At 39.4% G+C, this 22,885-nt stretch overlaps 1 protein-coding gene across 8 annotated transcripts in view; it reads left to right on the top strand.

Moving 5' to 3' along the window:
- The window catches only part of SEC22A (SEC22 homolog A, vesicle trafficking protein), a 75,931-nt gene extending 59,255 nt beyond the window's left edge, over positions 1 to 16,676 (top strand). For 6 of the 8 annotated variants that reach the window (XM_036851297.1, XM_036851294.1, XM_036851296.1 and 3 more), the window contains 2 exons: positions 588 to 653; positions 14,149 to 15,254. In XM_036851297.1, the coding sequence (XP_036707192.1) occupies positions 588 to 653; positions 14,149 to 14,349 (267 nt within the window). In that variant the 3' untranslated portion in view covers positions 14,350 to 15,254. Of the gene's footprint in view, positions 1 to 587; positions 654 to 14,148 lie in introns of all 8 variants that reach the window. The other 2 variants (XM_036851298.1, XM_036851293.1) reach the window with 1 other exon arrangement.
- The last annotated feature ends 6,209 nt before the right edge of the window (positions 16,677 to 22,885 follow it).

The following is a 22,885-nucleotide window of genomic DNA, read 5'->3' as shown; positions in this document are numbered from 1 at the left end:
GCTTCTCATTGCAGTGGCTTCTCTTGTTGCGGAGCACGGGCTGTAGGCACATGGGCTTCAGTAATTGTGGCACATGGGCTCAATAGTTGTGGCTCACAGGCTCTAGAGTGCAGGCTCAGTAGTTGTGGCACATGGGCTTAGTTGCTCCGCAGCATGTGGGATCTTCCTGGACCAGGGATCAAACCCATGTCCCCTGCACTGGCAGGTGGATTCTTAAACCAGTGCGCCACCAGGGAAGTCCCTGGGGTGTTGCACATTTTTATTTGGTTTCTTTAGTAGCGAGAAGAGGCCCTTTTTACATTACATGGAAATTTGTTTCCATTGGCTTTCATCTTCTCTTGGATAAGATATAACTGATGGGGAGGCCCAGACATGGAGGAAGACTGGTAGCCTTCCTCTACCTCACACTCCCTGGTTCTTATAATGTATTTTATGTTTCTATTTTAGGACTCTTGAGAATTTTTATATGCCACTTTTGAAAATTTTGACCATTTGTGCGTAAATGTTTTCATAACCTATCCCAATGGATTGTTTTTGGAAATGGGCTTGCACCAGAAAAAAAAGTAATTTTTATTTTGTTTTTGCAGAGTGATGGTGAGGATTTTAATTACATTGTTGCATTTTTCCTTGGAACAGCAGCCTGCCTTTACCAGGTAGGTTCTCTCCGATTTTAAGAAACATTTTCCCATTATTGCTTGTTTCAGGTATCAATTCTAATAATTTCTTGTGCACTTTAAATAAATAAAAATAATGTCTGAGTTCTTTGCCCCTTTTTAAAATTTGAGCCTCTGTTAGCTTTGTGACCCTTTTGAATGGACATAGATCCCAGTGAACTCAGTGTTAGCCCTCTCCTGTGCTGGGGCTTCATTGGCGGCAGGTCCTCAGCCTATGGCAGTAAAGACTATACTTCTAGATATTCTGGTGACTTACTGTTTAGCTTCCAGGCTCTGCTTTTACTCCAGGTTGAGGAGTTTGTACTTTGGGGAAAGTCTTTGAAGAGGGAACAGCAAAAGCAGGCTTTTAGGATGTTTAATTTAGCACTGATGAGTAGGATGGATTGTCAGAGCAGAGAGACTATAAGCAAGGAAATGAGTTGAGAGGCAGAAGGTAATGAAAGCCCAAACTAATGGTAATGGCAGTAGGGATAGGAAAAGAAAGGACGCTGAGAAGGAAGACTCACTAGGACTCAAAGACAGAATAGATCTGAGACTTTAGGAGGGAGGAGGTTTTGTACCTGAGTGATAGGGAGATACGTACTCCCATTTCCAAGAACAGAGGAAGCACAGATGTGTTAGGGAAGGGAGAGGTAACCATGCCAATTACCCAGATTCAAGAATGTCTTTGCTAAAACATGTTAGAGCAAACAAGGCATTTTGACCTAACTTTTATAAGTGACACATTTCTCTGTCTTGCATAGAAAAACATTAGAAAGATTCAGGACTGCAAATAAAAGACTACCTAAAACTCGGTAGAAGTCTTTAGGGAAATAAATATACATATGTATATATATATATATAAAATACACATACACTTTTTTTTGACCGCACTGTGCGGCATGCGGGATCTTACTTTCCCGACCAGGGATCGAACCCGTGGCCCCTGCATTGGGAGCACAGAGTCTTAACAACTGGACCACCAGGGAAGTCCTGGGAAATATTTTAAATATATGCATTTGACTTTTATGTAAAGACATATTAGAAATTTTAGTTTCAGTGACCACATTTTTAAAAATATGTATTTATTTATTTATTTGGCTGCTCCAGGTCTTAGTTGCGGCACACAGGATCTTTAAAGTTGCAGCACGCGGTCTCTTAGTTGTGGCATGCGGGATCTAGTTCCCTGACCAAGGATCGAACCTGGGCCCCCTGCACTGGGAGCGCAGTGTCTTAACCATTGGGCCGCCGGGGAAGTCCCAGCACCATTTTTTTTTCAGTCCCCTAATTTTTCTTAATCATTTATATTAGCTTCAGAAATTTTTCCTGTAAAATTTGGCAGATTGAATTTAATTAATGACATTTCATGCAGGAAATGTGAAAGCTTGTATTCGTTGATGTCACAAGTACTTTAATTTTATGAAATATTCTTATGTAGATTTTCTACTTTAATCTCTACAGTCCTATCACACAGGGTATATATATCCTCATTTTTGAAAAGGAGAAATCTGAGACAGTTTCAGTACTATCCTGAGGTCACATAGCCATTAAGTGGTAGAGTCAGAACTCTGAGTCTTCTGATTTTCAGTGTCATATTCATTCCACTATATCATGCTGTCTCTAAGCAAAATTCCTGTATTTACATGATTTTTATAATGCTATAAAGTTATAATTTAATAACTTTTATATGCATTATTTCATATGATTCTAAAACAGTGTGAGGTAAATATTAACTTTAAAATAATTTCCTGAATGATTATTCTTATAAAATATACTTTTATCTGTTTTGCTTTAATGAAATAATTTTAAATTCTAATCATAATGCAAAAATGTGTTGAGCTCTTGCGTTGTGCTGAGCCCTTTGCTTTCCTTGTACCATTAAATCCTCAAAGTAAGCCCCACACTAATCCTATTATTATCACCATTTTTCACTGAGGCCTAGACAGTTCTTACAGCCAGTCAGTGACTTGAACCCAGGCGACTCCAGAACCAGTGCTCTTGCCTATAGATAGGCACACCTCTGTTACCTTTCTCAGAACAGCTAAAAGTAGTTTTTAGAGTTGCCTCATGGTGGAGCAGTGTCACCCAGGTGACCTTTTAACTTGAGAAAAATAAACAAATTCATGCTTTAAAAAAGAAAATCAAAAAACCAGTTTCCTTCATATTGACAGGCATGAAACTGCATGCTTTCCAAATATGCTGAGCAGAGTGATAATAATGTTGTTTTTCCCACAGTAAAAGCTAAGTGATTACATTTTACCATATAACATGCTCTATCTCCAATTGTCAGGATATTTTTTCATCTCCGTCAGTTCAGACCTCAAAGGCCACTACTACATGGTTTGTTGCCTTTTCCTCCAGGCCATGGGTACTTATGGAATCACAGCGTTCAGCCAGATAGAGATAATCTTGATATGGAGCATTTAAAATAGGAAATCAGGGAATTCCCAGGTGGTCCAGTGGTTAGGACTCCACGCTTCCACTGCAGGGGGCATGGATTCGATCCCTGGTCGGGAAACTAACATCCTGCAAGCCACGTGGCATGACCTAAAAAAAAAGATAAAATAGGAAATCAGAGGAAGTCTGAAGAAACTAGAGACTATTACTTTTCCTTCAGTGTTTTATTTTGAAAACCTTCAGACTTACAGAAAAGTTGAGAAACTGGTACACCTAGAATCACGAATTGTTAACATTTTGCAGCACTTTATCTCATTCTCTCTTTGTATGTTTGTGCATATAGTGTGTATATTTGTTGTTTATAGTTTAAGTTGCAGATAAAATGAATGTATAAAGTTGTTTTTCTTATTAAACTTTTTATTTTGAGATAATTAGACTCATGTGGAGTCATAAGAGAACGCCTGTATAATGTTTACCTGCTTCCCCTCAATGTTCCATCTTGCAAAGCTATAATACAGTATCACAACAGGATATGGATATTGATGCAGTTAAGATATATAACAGTCCTATCACCATAAAGACTCCTCATGTTGCCTTTTATAGTTCCCTCCTGCCCTAACCCCTCTTAATCTCTGGCAGCAACTAGTGTGTTCTCCATTAATATAATTTTCTCATTTTGAGTATGTTATATGAATGGAATCATATAGTATGTAACCTTTTGTGATTGGCATTTTTTACTCAGCATAATTCTCTGGAGATTTATCCAAGTTGTTGGATGTGTCAATGGTTTGTTCCTTTTTATTGCTGAATTATATTCCATGGTATGGCTGTACCACAGTTTGATCAGTCACTCATTTGAAGGACATCTGAGTTGTTTCTAGTTTTTGGCTGTTATAAATAAAGCTGCTATAAACCTTCATGTGCAGGCTTTTGTGTGAACAAAAAAGTCTTCATTTCTCTGAGATAAATGCCCAGAAGTGCAGTTACTGGGTTATGTGGTAGTGCATAGTAGTTGCATGCTTATTAAGAGACAAACTGTTTTCCAGAATAGTGTACCATTTTACATTCCCACCAGCATTGTGTGAGTGATCCAGTTTTTCTGCATCCTTATCGGCATTTGGTGTCGTCTCTATTTTTATTAATATTTTAGCCATTCTGATAGGTATGTAATGATATCTCTTTGTGGTTTTAATTTGCATTTTCCTAGTGGCCAATGATGTTGAAAATAATTTTATGTGCTCATTTGTCATCTGTGTATCATCTTGGGTGAAATGTCTGTTGACATCTTTTGCCTACTTTCTAATGAGATTGTCTTAAACTGTTGAGTTTGAGAGTTCTTTATATATTCCAGATATTAGTCATTTGTCAGATACGTAGTTTGCAAATATCTTCTCCCAGTCTTAGCTTGTCTTTTCATCCTCTTAAAAGAGTCTTCTGCAGATCAAGCATTTAAAATTTTTATGCAGTTTAATTTTTCAATTTTTCCTTTTTTTTTTTTCCTGTACTGAATTGCTTTTGCATTAAAAAAAAAAAATCAGTTGGGCATGTTTATGTGGGTCTTTTTCTGGGCTCTGTATCTGTTCCATCGATCTATGTGTCTGTCCCTCTGCCAGTACCATATAGTTTTGATTACTTCAGCTATTTAATGTCTTAAATTCAATTTTCTTAATAGTTATAGAGCTATTCAAATAATGTTTTATAATGGGTGAATTATGGTGGTTTGTGTTTTATGAAGAAGTGGTCCATTTCACTTAGGTTATCAAATTTGTGTGTCGAATGGTTATAGTATTCCCTTACTATCCTTTTGATGTCTGTAGGCTATGTAGTGATATTTCCTGTTTCAGTCCTCATATTGACCATTTGTATCTTCTCTTTTTCTTTATCTGTCTTACTTGCTAATTTCATTGATCTTTTCACAGAGCCTGCTCTTGTTTGATTGGTTTTTTCCTATTTTCTATTTGATTGATTTCTGCACTTTATTATTTCTTTCCTCATGCTTGCTTTGGGTCTATTTGGCTCTTTTTCTAGGTTCTTGAGATGGGAGCTTAGATGATTTGATTTGAGAATTTTCTCTTTTTAATGTATACATTTAGTGTTACAGATTTCCCTCTTAGCACTTCATTAGCTGTGTTCCATAAATTTTGAGCTGTTGTATTTTCATTTTCATTTAATTCAGTGTATTTAAAAAATTTTTCCCTGGGATTTCCTCTTTGGCCTATGGATTATTTAGAATTGTGTTGCTTAGTTTCCAAGTATTTGGATATTTTCTGGTTTTCTTTCCATTATTGATTTCTAGTTTGATTCCATTGTAGTTTGAGAACATATTCCGTGTGATTTCAGTTATTTTACATTTGTTGAGGTTTGTTCTGTGGCCCAGAATATGGTCTGTCTTGGTGTATGTTCCTTGGGCACTTGAACAGAATGTGTATTCTGCTGTTGTTGAGTGGGTGTTCTATAAATTTTGATTAGGTTCTGTTGGTTGATGGCATTGTTCAGTTTTTATGTCTCCTTGCTGATTTTCTGGCTAGTTCTATCAATTGCTGAGAGAGGAGTATTGAATTTTTCAACTATAATTGTGTATTTCTCATTTGAGTTCTATCAGTTTTTGCAGTTCTGCTGTTTGGTTCATACACATTTAGGATTGCTGTATCTTCTTGGTTGATTGATCCATTTATCATTTTTTTAACATCTTTATTGCAGTATAATTGCTTTACAATGGTGTGTTAGTTTCTGTTTTATAGCAAAGTGAATCAGCTATACATATACATATATCCCCATATCTCCTCCCTCTTGCATCTCCCTCCCTTCCTCCCTATCCCACCCCTCTAGGTGGTCACAAAGCACCGAGCTGATCTCCCTGTGCTATGCTGCTGCTTCCCACTAGCTATCTATTTTACATTTGGTAGTGTATATATGTCCCTGCCACTCTCTCACTTTGTCCCAGCTTACCCTTCCCCCACCCCGTGTCCTCAAGTCCATTCTCTATGTCTGTGTCTTTATTCCTGTCCTGCCTCTAGGTTCTTCAGAACCTTTTTTTTTTTTTAGATTCCATATATATGTGTTAGCATACGGTATTTGTTTTTCTCTTTCTGACTTACTTCACTCTGTATGACAGACTCTAGGTCCATCCACCTCACTACAAATAACTCCATTTCGTTTCTTTTTATGGCTGAGTAATATTCCATTGTATATATGTGCTACATCTTCTTTATCCATTCATCTCTTGATGGACATTTAGGTTGCTTCCATGTCCTGGCTATTGTAAATAGAGCTGCAATGAATATTGTGGTACATATATATCTTTTTGAATTATGGCTTTCTCAGGGTATATGCCCAGTAGTGGGATTGCTGGGTCATACGATAGTTCTGTTTTTAGTTTTTGAAGGAACCTCCATACTGTTCTCCATAGTGGCAGTATCAATTTACATTCCCACCAACAGTGCAAGAGGGTTCCCTTTTCTCCACACCCTCTCTAGCATTTATTGTTTCTAGATTTTTTGATGATGCCCATTCTGACTGGTGTGAGGTGATACCTCATTGTGGTTTTGATTTGCATTTCTCTAATGATTAATGATGTTGAGGATCTTTTCATGTATTTGTTGGCCATCTGTATGTCTTCTTTGGAGAAATGCTTATTTAGGTCTTCTGCCCATTTTTGTATTGGGTTGTTTGGTTTTTTTTGATACTGAGCTGCATGAGCTGCTTGTAAATTTTGCAGATTAATCCTTTGTCAGTTGCTTCATTTGCAAATATTATCTCCCATTCTGAGGGCTGTCTTTTCGTCTTGTTTATGGTTTCCTTTGCTGTGCAAAAGCTTTTAAGTTTCATTAGGTCCCATTTGTTTATTTTTGTTTTTATTTCCATTTCTCTAGGAGGTGGGTCAAAAAGGATCTTTCTGTGATGTATGTCATAGAGTGTTCTGCCTATGTTTTCCTCAGAGTTTTATAGCGGCTGGCCTTACATTTAGGTCTTTAATCCATTTTGAGTTTATTTTTGTGTATGGTGTTAGGGAGTGTTCTAATTTCATTCTTTTACATGTAGCTGTCCAGTTTTCGCAGCACCACTTATTGAAGAGGCTGTCTTTTCTCCATTGTATATTCTTGCCTCCTTTATCAAAAATAAGGTGTCCATATGTGCGTGGGTTTATCTCTGGGCTTTCTGTCCTGTTCCATTGATCTCTATTTCTGTTTTTGTGCCAGTACCATACTCTCTTGATTACTGTAGCTTTGTAGTATAGTCTGAAGTCTGGGAGCCTGATTCCTCCAACTCTGTTTTTCTTTCTCAAGATTGCTTTGGCTATTCGGGGTCTTTTGTGTTTCCATACAAATTGTGGAATTTTTTGTTATAGTTCTGTGAAAAAGGCCATTGGTAGTTTGATAGGAATTGCATTGAATCTGTAGATTGCTTTGGGTAGTATAGTCATTTTCACAATGTTGACTCTTCCAATCCAGGAACATGGTATATCTCTCCATCTGTTAGTATCATCTTTAATTCCTTTCATCAGTGTTTTATAGTTTTCTGCATACAAGTGTTTTGTCTCCTTAGGTAGGTTTATTCCTAGGTATTTTATTCTTTTTGTTGCAGTGGTAAATGGGAGTGTTTCCTTAATTTCTCTTTCAGATTTTTCATCATTAGTGTATAGGAATGCAAGAGATTTCTGTGCATTAATTTTGTATCCTACTTTACCAGATTCATTGATTAGCTCTAGTAGTTTTCTGGTAGCATCTTTAGGATTCTCTAGTATAGTATCATGTCATCTGCAAACAGTGACAGCTTTGCTTCTTCTTTTCTGATTTGGATTCCTTTTATTTCTTCTCTGCTGTGGCTAAAACTTCTAAAACTATGTTGAATAATAGTGGTGAGAGTGGATAACCTTGTCTTGTTCCTGATCTTAGAGGAAATGGTTTCATTTTTTCACCATTGGGAACGATGTTGGCTGGGGGTTTGTCATATATGGCCTTTATTATGTTGAGGAAAGTTCCCTCTATGCCTACTTTCTGGAGGGTTTTTATCATAAGCAGGTGTTGAATTTTGTCGAAAGCTTTTTCTGCATCTATTGAGATGATCGTATGGTTTTTATCCTTCAATTTGTTAATATGGTGTATTACGTTGATTGATTTGCGTATATTGAAGAATCCTTGCATTCCTGGAATAAACCCCACTTGATCATGGTGTATGATTCTTTTAATGTACTGTTGGATTCTGTTTGCTAGTATTTTGTTGAGGATTTTTGCATCTGTGTTCATCAGTGATATTGCCCTGTAGTTTTCTTTCTTTGTGACATCTTTGTCTGGTTTTGGTATCAGGGTTATGGTGGCCTTGTAGAATGAGTTTGGGAGTGTTCCTCCCTCTGCTGTATTTTGGAAGAGTTTGAGAAGGACAGGTGTTAACTCTTCTGTAAATGTTTGATAGAATTCACCTGTGAAGCCATCTGGTCCTGGGCTTTTGTTTGTTTGAAGATTTTTAATCACAGTCTCAATTTCAGTGCTTGTGGTTGGTCTGTATATATTTTCTATTTCTTCCTGGTTCGGTCTCGGAAGGTTGTGCTTTTCTAAGAATGTGTCCATTTCTTCCAGGTTGTCCATTTTATTGGCATATAGTTGCTTGTATAATCTCTCATGATCCTTTGTATTTCTGCAGTGTCAGTTGTTACTTCTCCTTTTTCATTTCTAATTCTATGGATTTGAGTCTTCTCTCTTTTTTCCTTGATGAGTCTGGCTAATGGTTTATCAATTAATGTTTATCTTCTCAAAGAACCAGCTTTTAGTTTTATTGATCTTTGCTATTGTTTACTTCATTTCTTTTTCATTTATTTCTGATCTAATTAATCGTTATGATTTCTTTCCTTCTGCTAACTTTGGGAGTTTTTTTGTTCTTCTTTCTCTGATTGCTTTAGGTGTAAGGTTAGGTTGTTTATTTGAGATGTTTCTTGTTTTTTGAGGTAGGATTGTATTGCTATAAACTTCCCTCTTAGAACTGCTTTTGCTGCATCCCATAGGTTTTGGGTCGTTGTGTTTTCATTGTCATTTGTTTCTAAGTATTTTTGATTTCCTCTTTGATTTCTTCAGTGATCTCTTGGTTATTTAGTAGTGTATTGTTTAGCCTCCATGCGTTTCTATTTTTTGCAGACTTTTTCCTGTAATTGGTATCTAGTCTCATAGCGTTGTGGTCGGAAAAGATACATGATACGAATTCAATTTTCTTAAATTTACCAAGGCTTGATTTGTGACCCAAGATATGATCTATCCTGCAGAATGTTCCATGAGCACTTGAGAAGAAAGTGTATTCTGTGGTTTTTGGATGAAATGTCCTATAAATATCAGTTAAGTCCATCTTGTTTAATGTATTATTTAAAGCTTGTGTTTCCTTATTTATTTTCATTTTGGATGATCTGTCCATTGGTGAAAGTGGGGTGTTAAAGTCCCCTACTATGGTTGTGTTACTGTCGATTTCCCCTTTTATGGCTGTTAGCATTTGACTTATGTATTGAGGTGCCCCTATGTTGGGTCCATAAATATTTACAATTGTTATATCTTCTTCTTGGATTGATCCCTTAACCATTATGTAGTATCCTTCTTTGTCTCTTGTAATACTCTTTATTTTAAAGTCCATTTTGTCTGATATGAGTATTCCTACTCCAGCTTTCTTTTGATTTCCATTTGCATGGAATACCTTTTTCCATCCCCTCACTTTCTGTCTGTATGTGTCCCTAGGTCTGAAGTGGGTCTCTTGTAGACAGCATATGTACAGGTTTTGTTTCTGTATCCATTCAACCAGTCTATGTCTTTTGGTGGGAGCATTTAATCCATTTACATTTAAGGTAGTTATCTATATGTATGTTCCTATTACCATTTTCTTAATTGTTTTGGGTTTGTATTGTAGGTCTTTTCCTTCTCTTGTGTTTCCTGCCTAGAGAAGTTCCTTTAACATTTGTTGTAAAGCTGGTTTGGTGGTGCTGAATTCTCTTAGCTTTTGCTTGTCTGTAAAGTTTTTAATTTCTCCGTTGAATCTGAAAGAGATCCTTGCTGGATAGAGTAATCTTGGTTGTAGGTTTTTCCCTTTCATCACTGTAAATATGTCCTGCCACTCCCTTCTGGCTTGCAGAGTTTCTGCTGAAAGGTCAGCTCTTAACCTTATGGGGATTCCCTTATATGTTATTTGTTGTTTTTCCCTTGCTGCTTTTAATATTTTTTCTTTGTATTTAATTTTTGATAGTTTGATTAATATGTGTCTTGGCGTGTTTCTCCTTGGATTTATCCTGTATGGGACTCTCTGTGCTTGCTGGACTTGATTGACTATTTCCTTTCCCATATTAGGGAAGTTTTCAACTATAATCTCTTCAAATATTTTCTCAGTCCTTTGGTTTTCCTCTTCTTCTTCTGGGACCCCTATAATTCAAATATTGGTGCATTTAATGTTGTCCCAGAGGTCTCTGAAACTGTCCTCAATTCTTTTCATTCTTTTTTCTTTATTCTGCTCTGTGGTAGTTATTTCCACTGTTTTATCTTCCAGGTCACTTATCCATTCTTCTGCTTCAGTTATTCTGCTATTGATTCCTTCTAGAGAATTTTTAATTTCATTTATTGTGTTGTTCATCATTGTTTGTTTGCTCTTTAGTTCTTCTAGGTCCTTGTTAAATGTTTCTTGTATTTTCTCCATTCTACTTCCAAGATTTTGGATCATCTTTACTATCATTACTCTGAATTCTTTTTCAGATAGACTGCCTATTTCCTCTTCATTTGTTTGGTCTGGTGGGTTTTTGCCTTGCTCCTTCATCTTCTGTGTGTTTCTCTGTCTTCTCATTTTGCTTAACTTACTGTGTTTGGGGTCTCCTTTTCACAGGCTGCAGGTACGTAGTTCCCGTTGTTTTTGGTGTCTGCCCCCAGTGGGTAAGGTTGGTTCAGTGGGTTGTGTAGGCTTCCTGGTGGAGGGGACTGGTGCCTGTCTTCTGGTGAATGAGGCTTGATCTTGTCTTTCTACTGGGCAGGACCACGTCTGGTGGTGTGTTTGGGGTATCTGTGACCTTATTATGATTTTAGGCAGCCTCTATGCTAATGGGTGGGGTTGTGTTCCTGTCTTGCTAGTTGTTTGGCATAGGGTGTCCAGCACTGTAGCTTGCTGGTCGTTGAGTGGAGCTGGGTCTTATTGTTGAAATGGAGATCTCAGGGAGAGCTTTCGCTGTTTGATATTATGTGGAGCCGGGAGGTATCTGGTGGACCAGGGTCCTGAACTCGGCTCTCCCACCTCAGAGACACAGGCCTGACACCTGGCCAGAGCACAAAGACCCTGTCAGCCACATGGCTCAGAAGAAAGGGGAGAAAAAAGAAAGAAAGGAAAAAATTAAATTAAGTTATTGAAATAAAAAAATTATTAAAAATTAAAAAAAATTTTAAATAATGAAAAAAAAGAAAGAAAGAAGAGAGCAACAAACCAAAAAACAAATCCACCAATGATAACAAGCACTAAAAACTGTACTAAAATAAAAAAGATGACAGACAGAACCCTAGGACAAATGGTAAAAGCAAAGCTATACAGATAGAATCACACAAAGAAGCATACACATACACACAAAAAGAGAAAAAGGAAAAATATATATATATCTATATATAAATAAAAGGAAGAGAGCAACCAAATCAATAAACAAATCTACCAATCATCATAAATTCTAAATACTTAACTAAGATAAACGTAAGACCAGAAACAAATTAGATGCAGAAAGCAAACCCCAGGTCTACAGTTGCTCCCAAAGTCCACTGCCTTAATTTTGCGATGATTCGTTTTCTATTCAGGTATTCCAGAGGTGCAGGGTGCATCAAGTTGATTGTGAAAATTTAATCCGCTGCTCCTGAGGCTGCTGGGAGAGATTTCCCTTTCTCTTCTTTGTTCGCACAGCTCCTGGGGTTCAGCTTTGGATTTGGCCCCCCCTCTGCGTGTAGGTCACCTGAGGGCGTCTGTTCTTTGCTCAGACAGGACGGGGTTAAAGGAGCAGCTGATTAGGGGGCTCTGGCTCACTCAGTCCGGGGAGAGGGAGGGGTACAGAATGCAGGGCGAGCCTGCGGCAGCAGAGGCCAGCATGACATTGCAACAGCCTGAGGTGCGCGATGTGTTCTCCCGGGGAAGTTGTCCCTGGATCACGGGACCCTGGCAGTGGCAGGCTGCACAGGCTTCCAGGAGGGGTGGTGTGGATAGTGACCTGTGCTTGCACACAGGCTTCTTGGTGGCTGCAGTAGCAGCCTTAGTGTCTCATGCCCATCTCTGGGGTCCGCGCTGATAGCCGCGTCTCACGTCTGTCTCTGGAGCTCGTTTAGGCAGTGCTCTGAATCGCCTCTCCTCGTGCACCCCAAAACAATGGTCTCTTGACTCTTATGCAGTTCCAGACATTTTCCCGGACTCCCTCCTGGCTAGCTGTGGCACACTAGCCCCCTTCAGGCTGTGTTCACACAGCCAACCCCAGTCCTCTCCCTGGGATCTGACCTCTGAAGCCCGAGCCTCAGCTCCCAGCCCCCACCCACCCTGGCAGGTGAGCAGACAAGCCTCTCCGGCTGGTGAGTGCTGGTTGGCACCGATCCTCTGTGTGGGAGTCTCTCTGCTTTGCCCTCTGCACCCCTATTGCTGCACTCTTCTCCATGGCTCCGAAGCTTCCCCCCCGCCCCCGCCCCCCCCATCTCCGGGGGGTGAAGGGGCATGCTAGTGTGTGGAAACTTTTCCTCCTTCTTCCCTCCCAGAGGTGCAGGTCCTGTCCCTATTGTTTTGTCTCTGTTTTTTCTTTTTTCTTTTGCTCTACCCAGGTACGTGGGGAGTTTCTTGCCTTTTGGGAAGTCTGAGGTCTTCTGCCAGCGTTCAGTAGATGTTCTGTAGAAGTTGTTCCACATGTGGATGTATTTTTGATGTATTTGTGGGGAGGGAAGGTGATCTCCCCATCTTACTCCTCTGCCATCTTGAAGGTCTCGCCGATCCATTTATCATTATATCCCTCTCTGTCCCTGGTTATTTTTACTTTCTTTGAAACATTTTTATTTATTTATTTATTTTAAGTTTTTATTTTTTGGCGGCGTTTTTATTTTTTGGAGTGAGGGACTCCTACCATCCAGTGGGAATCAAAGTTCTGGCTTCCCACTTGCCTTCTCTGAAGCCCTGGAGTGTTAGAACATCTCCTTAGAGCATTATAGGCTCCCCACATAGGCTTTGATGGGGTGGGTGTGGGTGGTCACAGTTTTTTTGTGGGTGTTTTTGGTTTGTTTTGGTTTAGTTTGTTTTGTTTTGTTTTTGGTGGTGTTTGGCTGGAGTAGAATAGTTATTATGTAAAACTTCTCTGTCTTGGAAAGGTGCCCCTCTCATGGTCTTCTGGCTAGAGAGAACAAGATTTTACTGAGTGTTTTTTTGTTTGTTTGTTTGTTTTGTTGGAGTGCATCCATTGGTGTTTCTAGTTGCCAACTTCTTCAGCTCCAAGTTTGGGATATATGAGGCAAAAAAAAAAAAAAAGGTAATTTACCACTGTGTCATTCCCTGGGTCTCAAGGTCCTTAGCCTATCTGCCTTCTTCTCTTCATCATCCAGAGTCATCTTATGCTTGATATATAATGTCCAGGGTTTTTAGTCGTACTTAGTGGGAAGAATAAAGGAAAGTGCATCAACTCCATCATCCCAGAAGCAGAAGTTCCTGCACAGTTGTTTTTAAAATAAGTTACAAACATCAAGATATTTCACCTCTAAAAACTTGAACATGTGTCTTTTGAGAACAAAGACATCGTTCTACGTAGCCATGATACCTTTATCACACCCAAGAAATTTAACATTGATACAGTATTATCTAATAGAGGATTCATATTCAGATTATGTCGTCTCCAAAATGTTCTCTATAGCTTGTTTCCTCTGATTCCAGATTATGCAAACCTATTTCTTAAACCTATTTCCCTTTTAAATAGGGAGTGTATTAAAGATACATTGAGTGTATAGCTGAGTGTATTAAAGATATTACACTGTCTTATCTGTAGTTGAAAAATCCCCTTTTCCACTCTCATATTTTACAGCTTTATAGTAGAAGCATCTATTTCTTCTCCTGTAACCCTAATCATCTTTCATTTTTATATTTTCAACAGTGTTATTTATTTGTCTACTACACCGGCTGGCGGAATGTCAAATCTTTTTTGACTTTTGGCTTAATCTGTCTATGCAACATGTATCTCTATGAACTGCGCAACCTCTGGCAGCTTTTCTTTCACGTGACTGTGGGAGCATTTGTTACGCTCCAGATCTGGCTGAGGCAAGCCCAGGGCAAGGCTCCTGATTACGACGTTTGACACCATCCTTCAGACATGTTGCCTTGGCTTCAGGGGAAAAAGAAGGGAGCATATCTTAACTACCACTGTGATGAAGAAACTGTTCACCACAAATGAGAAGCTCTGCTGTCTTTCTCTGCAGCTGTCCTTCCCGTTTTAAGTCAGCATGGCATGCCTATGAGCATGCCATACCTGCTACGCAAACTCCTCTCAGCAGAATGTTGGCCATGAGATTATCGATCAGAAGAAGATGAGGAGACCTCTCTGCAGGGCCATGGCAGTGGAAGAACAGTCAGATGCCATTGGAAGACTTGGCCAGCAGCCCTGAATCCTGGCTGGAGAGTTCAGTCAAAAATTACGTGTGGTACTTGCTCTGAGAACTAAGCAGGAGCTCTACAACCCGGGTTTGCCTTTGTGAGGCATTAGTGTAGACCAAATAAAAAGATGCTGCAGTGAATAAGAAAGTTTATGTGTAAAACAAATTACTTGCTAAATATTAGATTTTGCACATTTATGGTACTAGTTTGTGAAGTCCAGATTGGTGTGGAATGGGTTCTTTTTCCTTTTATATTTTTGCTTGAATCTTAACTCTGGAAGTCGCCCGATGTAGGAGAAGGCTCTGGTGAGCTCATCCCTGGAGCATCGCAAGTATTGAAAACACAGTGACACATGTTTCTTTCCTAGGCCATGTTTATACTTTCTTTTGAAATCACTTTTTAAAAATATTTGTTAGGCTATAGCCATTGTTTGCCAAACTTCAATCACTTGAGTATTACATATGCTATTATTTACTTAATATTTATCTTTTAAATTTTAAAATATTTTAAAAAGAAACTAACCTCTATTCCAAGTAGAAAACCAGCATCAGTTTGCCATAAAAAAAAGATAACTACAAAATAAATAAAAATAAAACAAAGATGTTATTAAATTCTAGCTGGATACTAATGACTGCCAAGTCTCTGAATCCAAAAAGCCTGCTCTTTCTTTGTTGCAGTGAGAGAGACGTTACCCAGCACCAAAATGGGGCTCTCTCTGTGGAATTATCAGAAGTTTAAAAGAAAATTATAAAGGGAATGCCATTCTCACTGTGATTCAGCATTATTTAATTCTGTGTTGTGTATCACCTAAAATCATCTTGCATGCCACCAAGTGGCATGGGTCCTGCACTATGGAGACACTGAGCTGTTCTAAAAGAATCAGAAGGTGACTCTTCTCTCAGCACTTCTTATTATTCCTCATTATTTTATGGCTTTGAGGAGTTAAGCACCTACTATCTTAGAGAACTTACTTGCTTTTTGATAACTTTATAAAGATTGTTTAAGCAGCTTTGAATTAATAATAGAGGAAGCATAGTTTGTTTCCATTAGCAAAATCTACAGCTCTTCTGGTTTCGAAGTCATCTTCATGAGTGATTTTCTTGAGAAAAGATTCCAATTAAGGAATTCATAACGTACTGAAATTGGATATCCAGAAAAACAGTGGACCCATTACATATAATTTATGTTCTGGGTATATTAATTTTGCAGAAGAAATTGTCCAGAGAGGTAAAGTCACTGAACTACACTGTTTCCAGAACCAGTATACATAGGTATGTCTACAATGAGAAATCTTGCTTAACTAGAACCTTTTTGCTACACTGTTCTTTCAGGAGAACGAGGCAAAAGAAGACAGTAAGCTTACGATTTCGGGGATTTATTTAATGCAAGAAACTCCAGTTCCCTCCAATCTTCTGCCTGTAACAAAACCACAGAAATTATGAATATTCTGAGAGATATCCCAAGGTACCACATGATCCTAAATCATCAAAATAAAATTGATTTATGTTTGGCGTTTTGTAGTTACTGAGCCAGGAAAGTAAAGTGGTTCAATTTAGAAAGTATTTTTTTCTAAACTAATGGTTAAAGCAAGAAGAGTTTTCTTGTAAATAGTCAATTAACCAGGAGATTGGAGTATTCTGGTTCATTGTGATTTTGCTGTGTATTGATATTTTATAGCTCTTTTACCAGTTTGGTTCTCCTTATTATTGAATTATAATATTTGGTATTTGGATACATTGAGCAAGGACACTTGAAAACTCACCAGCTATCTTTAAAGGCTTAATTTGTTTTTTGTTTTTGTTTTGCTTTTTCACCAGCTGTTTTGGATAAGGGGATGTTTACATTTTAATGTAAAAAATGAAAACAGGTATAAATAATGTTTTATGTATAGAAATGCTTTCTTTCATTATTTGGTGCCTGCATCTCTCAGTGTTTATACAACTTCTCTGCCTCTATCATGTTGTTGCCAAAGAAACTATGAATTTGGAAAGACAAATTTTTGCCATGAATGTAAAGAAGTTTTTAAGCTCTTGACAGAGAATCACTTAGGCTTCTAATGTGTATGATGATAATACGTTGTGTTTATATTGCAATTTTACTTCTAAGAGCAAGTCCGCCTTTACCTACCTAATCATAATGGATTTTGTAGTGTCAGGGACTAGTATTTGCTCTCCTATTAGGAAGAAGGACACTAAGGTAATCAGATGGTAATGACTTACCTAGGGTAAGAGCAAAACACACACAATTTCTAATCTTTTAGCCCAGGGTTTTCCACTAGAGTGGAAAGTAATGAAGATAACTAAGATTATATTCAGGGAATATGTCCTTGATAAAATTGAGGTACTGGAGACTTCTTAAAGTAATGAGATTTAGCCTGCTACTGTCAAATCTAGGTGTATATTTTCTTCCTTAAGGTAATTCTGAAATACTGCTTTTGATTAAGGTATACTATGAGGGCAAGGATACTGCTTTTATATCCTAAAAGTAATTGCAATAGTTGCTTGCTTTTTTTGGTCTGTATTTGAAGTGTATTTATACCTGGGCTCTTTCCCAAAAGAATTCGAAGCAGCATACCCAGAAAAGACATACCCGATAATGTTAACAAAATGTGAACTTTAAGGGGAGAAAAGCAAGACCAATGAAACTGGAAGGAAGGGTGAACACGTTGCTGTTAGTATAAAATTTGATTCTTGAACTTCTTGGAAGTCAAGGCTAGAAGAAGGAAAACAAGTTTTGCTTTGATCTATATTCCGTAAGTCAAAGCATGTTTCTCAGAGGAGACGTCTTCCTGATGGATTCAGGTAAAAATGTTTGCTCTCGGGGGTCCTGTGAAGTGCTAAAATGAACAAAATCCTCAATTGTTTTATACACATTTCTGTATTACGATTGTGTCTTGGATCCTCAACTTTGTACCAGCTTTCAAAGGCTTTCATTTCAAGGTTTTTTTGTGTGGTTAATAGAGGATTTTGTTCCCATGAGAATTCTGCTCGTAAGCTAAAGACAAGTATCCGTGTTAAAGCTTGAAAATCCATTCAAGACAAATGCCTTGAGACATGGAAAACCTTTACCCAATTTTATAATTTTATAACTTATGTAAAATGAATCTGCTATCCCTGGGTTAGCACGTTTATTTGGTATTAAATATGGTCTTTTTCATAGTGGAATGCAGTCTGGAGAAACACATAGCCCCATTTCTGTTGGGCTATGTCTGGAATCTCATTAGATTCCTGATTTGTCAAGGCTCCACAGAGACCAGCTTTGTCAGGTGAGCCTTTAACCCCCATGTCACAAAAGGGCTTCCTCCTGGGGTTAGCTACCTACCAAAAAGGCAGTCGCTTGGCTTTTATTCCAAAAGGTTTACTGAGTAACCCAAGGACCCACTCCAGGCTGTTGGATTTCCAAGAGACACAACAAAGTGTGTGTGTGTGTGTGTGTGTGTGTGTGTGTCTTCACTTTTCTTTTTGCTATTTTAACAGACTTTCTGTTCACTTTAAAAGTTAGAGCTGTAATAGAGTATGTGGTAAAAGAACAAATAAATTATTTCAAAATCAGCCACCACTCAGGCCAAATTGAACACTTAGCTTTACCACACATTATGGGTCACTCTTCAGGGCTGCATTCTATGTCTGTGGTCAATTTATATTTTTCTGCTTTATTATCTCTAAGGAAATGGAGTCTTTCTACCTAAAAATGCTGTGGTAAAGTCAAACCTGATTTTTGGTTTAAATTGGCTTTAGGAATACCCAAGCCTAAAGTTAATGGAAGAAACCCCTCCAACTCCAAGGGTTATGAATGAGTTGTGTATAGAAGCCATGTCAGCTGAGGATTTTACTCTTCTAGTCTTACTGATTAGGATGAGGTGTCTGCTCATCTTCATCAGTGTTCTAAGACTGCTGTTGAATGCTGGCATATCGCAGCCTTCTGTTTGAGCATTGAGCTTTTCAAAGAGAAGTGGTATCTGTGGCTGCCACTCTTGTAATATCTCTTCCTTGGGTGGCCAACCTTTCTAGGTTTCTTTATGCAGCAGATGAAATCACAGTGTTGCAGCATTGCATGGTTGGAAGCCACATGGCTTGTATCCTCCTTGCTTGTTTACAGTGAGTGGCATTGACACATGTGCGCATGTTTTCTCCTGTATTGGTGGTGCTGGTGTGTAATGAATAGTCTAAGCACAGTGGAGGCCGTAGGAAACTCAAGGAGAGAACAGGCTTCATTCTCAGAGTTCCTGAAATCAGTGCCATAGCCTTATGAATTCTTCCTGATGTTTTCTTGGCAACAAACGGCATTTTCAGCCCAAACCCACCCACGGTTCACATTTGCCCTTTTCTCCTACATCCCACAGTACAGCAGTGCAGCATCGCCCGCAGAAGCACGTTCAGGCTCCATCTAACAGTAGGAAAATAGGGCTCGTATGTTTTGTTTCCTATCTGGTCCCAGCAGCCCCTTCCCAGCTCTGCCTAGGTCACCTGCCTCCTCTGGGCCAATGCCTTTCTTTAAGGCTGGGTTGTCAAGGGGACCTTGCCTGAAGGTGAACAAAGAATATTTTGCCCTTGCACTTTGAATTCCTCCATACCTAGAACTAATGTAATAAGAAAGCTTGTTAGCACCTTTTGCGCCAGTGAGGACCTCCTACATAGTTAATCCTTATGGCAGCCTTACGGTGGTGGGGATGGGCACTATCTAATGTTCACTTGAGGAAACAGGCTCAGGTTCAAACCTGGGATTCAGGATTAAACGACTCGAAAATTGGTGCTCATTTTTCCATGCCAACAGAGCCTTTCAGAGAGAAAGTTCTTTGCGTGCTGGCAACACTGGGCTCTTACTGTTACAGCAGCAGAGAGAACAGATGAAGCCAACAGGGAGGGGAAAATAGCACTGTGTATGCTAAGCATCCTCACAGGAAGCTTTACGAAGGCTTTCTGTTTTATAGATGAAGCACCTGAGCCCTAAAGAAGTTAAGTGACTTGAACACAGTCACAATCTACCCTATGTGGTGGCACCAGGATTTCAATCCAGATCAGTCTTACTCAGAACTCACACTCTTTAACCACCCTGTAATATTAAGCTAGGAAATATGTTGAAATATATAAGGAATATATATATATATATATATATATATATATATATATATATATATATATATACACACACACAAGTAACACACATTGCTTTTAAAATAAAAGAGATCAGGTCACTGCTAATTCCTGCAGTATAGATGTCCTAGACTGAATAAAATTGTTTCCTAAAATTCCTACATCTATAACAGTCACATAGGACAGATGGCTGCCATAGGTATGGTGAACCTTAAGTGTGCCTTAGATTTTAGGGCAACGAGGTATAAAGTTTATTCTTTCTCATAAAACTAACACATGAGTTAATGATTCTTGATACAGAATGTTAAAGCTTCATTGGTGATTCATGTGTTACAAATATTTACTTTTTCTAGCTGAAGGCCAGCATAGATTGGTTCTTTAATATGAAGTAATTTCATGAGAATTCTGCTTTAAGTAGTCCCTATATCTGAAAACATTAAACAAAATATAGAAGGTAACTATTTGCTTTATCGAATAGTGATTATGAGTTTAGAGCCAGACCCCTGGCTCTCCCCGCCACTGGCATTGTGACCTCGACAAGTCATGTAACCTCTCTGTCTCAGTTTCCTCATCTTTGAAGTAGAGATAATAGTGCTTTGGGCAAAGTGTTGTTGTGAGGATTGAATGAGTCAATAAATGTAAATCACCTAGAGCCTGGCACAGCAAGTGCTAGGACAGCATTTGCTACCTCGTTGTGGTCTCTCTGGTTGGTGTTACTATTACTTTCAAGATAATAGGAGTCTTTTAAATCACAAATGCCCCCAAAGATATCATTGCACGTAGCTTTTCAGAAATTGTGAATTAAGAGAGGATCCTGTTGAAATATTTAGTAGGCAGGTGCCCTGCCCTGGCAAGCTCTTGTGTGAAGATTTCTGGGCAGTGCACCGGGGATGCATTCAAAGACAGAAGGGAATTGAGGGACTGACATTTGCCAAATGCCTGCTGTACATCAGGTGTTTTACATACAGGCTTTATGTGAGCTTAAATTCCATCTGAGGTAAGTAAACAGGATTAAGTTGTCACTTAATCCAGTGTCACTCAGCCTGGAAGAAGTAGACTGCTCTCCAGGACCCTGCAGTCTCCTAGGTACTGGAGCACTGCTGTCACGTGGGGAAGGTGCCTCTGGGAACCTCGCCTTATACAGTGTGGCACCGGCACTATGGCCCCATCATCCTTTGCTTTGAACATCCAATTTCGGTCTATTGGGTATTCCTGGATGGCTGCCGCCTAATGTCCACCACTCTATAGGGCCCCCGTGGGCATGCATGTGCATGTGGTCTGTGCATGGATGGGAGAAAGGGATGGGGAAGGCAGCCAGCAGCCCTCAAGCGCAGTATGGAAATACATAGATGCTCAGGACGTGAGAGCTCAAGGCACTCTTAAAAAGCGCAAATGCAATGTGGCTCTCAAGAGAGTAATCTGAAGAGAATGCACCCCTCGCCCCTCCAAAAAAAAAAAAAAACCCCATGTGAGCCAGGGAAATGCCACTTTAGCTAACACACTCAAAGCAGAGAAGCAAATTTTGCAAAATTGGAAAATAGTCTAAGTTAGAATAACCAGAGATGCTGACAAACTAGAGATTACAGGCGGGTCTAAATTGGAAATTGGCTGGGAGGGAAAAAGTGATGAGGCTCCTAATAGATTCCAGTGAAACTTATTTATTTTTTTGAATTTTATTTTTTTATACAGCAGGTTCTTATTATCTGTTTTACACATATTAGTTATCTATTTTATACATATTAGTGTATATATGTCAATCCCAATCTCCCAACTCATCCCACCACCCCCACCCCCCCCGCTTTCCCCCCTCGGTGTCCATACGTTTATTCTCTACATCTGTGCCAGTGAGACTTCTTTAAATTCACAGGCCTAATAGACCAGCAATGTGAAAAGGGCCTTGGGGATGAATATGCACTCACCAAGGGAGAGGGTAGCTCAGCTCTGCTCACTAGAAACAGACGGTGAGGTTTGGGGCAGGCAAGCCAGTGGGGACAGGATGCCTACTTACCCCTCAGCCCCAAAGAATCCTTTTCCTTCTCTTTGTCTTCTCACCATCATCCTACCTTTCTGGACCTCTGATTGCTCTGTGAACCTAGGTTGACCTCCACTTACCTCTCCCCACTCCATGGATCAGGGCCCTTGATAGAAAAGGGCATCCATCATGCATCGCTGCTGCTGCTGCTGGCTTGGCAGGAGGAGGACAGAACAAAGACTGCTTCCAACTTTGGTCTGAAGGTAATCTTCCCACAGATCCCCCTTGGCAACATATTTTCATCCCATTTTTCTCTCTGCTGTTGACTCTAGCATCTTAAAATCCTAATTGGATTGTGTTGATGTTTTCACCATCCATGTAGTCTGGCATGTGAAGATAGGATAAAGAGTTGCACAAATATTTAGAGTTAGGGAATGCCAGAGGAGGAAGAAACCTTGGAGGTCAGCCATTCTAATGGCCTCACTTGGCTTTGTTCGTGTGTCTGTCTTGTGAAGCAGTGACTTTGCCGGTGGGAAGGAAAGATAGGTTAGAGGAAGAGAGCAAATATATTTTCCTCCCAAGACAGAGAGGAAAAAACCCACCATAGGGCCTTTTTGAAAGTTTGGAAAGATAAAAGCTATATAGTACCACAGGAATGGGATCTCATTTCATCTATTGTCAACCCTGAAGAGTGGCGAGCCCTCTGTTCCTGCCAAGATCATTGGTACTTAGCCAGGTGGGCCCAATGAACAGACGTGCCCCTGGGCTAATGCCACAGCTTTTGTCCCCGAGTGTCCAAGCCACTGCAGGAGCTGCACCAATTTCTCCCACTGTCTCCTAGGCCTAGGGGGAAGCACAGTGAGAAAATGTACGTGAAAGCTCTTTATTCACTGGGAAGTTCATCCAAATGAGGGGACATGGTATCCTCTGGTCGTCTGTCCCCTCACCCCCAGCCCCACAGATAACACCAGCGCTTCCAACTCTCCTCCTGACACCTGTGTTCCATGCTGCTTGCCACAGCCAGCATGGCCCAGCCGTGTCACTCCTCCCTTCTGGACATGATGACCTGTACAGTATTCTCTTCATTGTGGAGTTGTTTCGATCTAGACAAATTCAAAAGCTGTGGGTTTTCATAGTGTGCTTGTCCCTACCCGTGCAGTTCTCTTGTTCAGGTG

This window comes from Balaenoptera musculus, chromosome 4 (assembly GCF_009873245.2).
Source record: "Balaenoptera musculus isolate JJ_BM4_2016_0621 chromosome 4, mBalMus1.pri.v3, whole genome shotgun sequence".
Classification (NCBI taxonomy): domain Eukaryota; kingdom Metazoa; phylum Chordata; class Mammalia; order Artiodactyla; family Balaenopteridae; genus Balaenoptera; species Balaenoptera musculus.
This window is presented reverse-complemented; position numbering and strand designations above follow the sequence as displayed.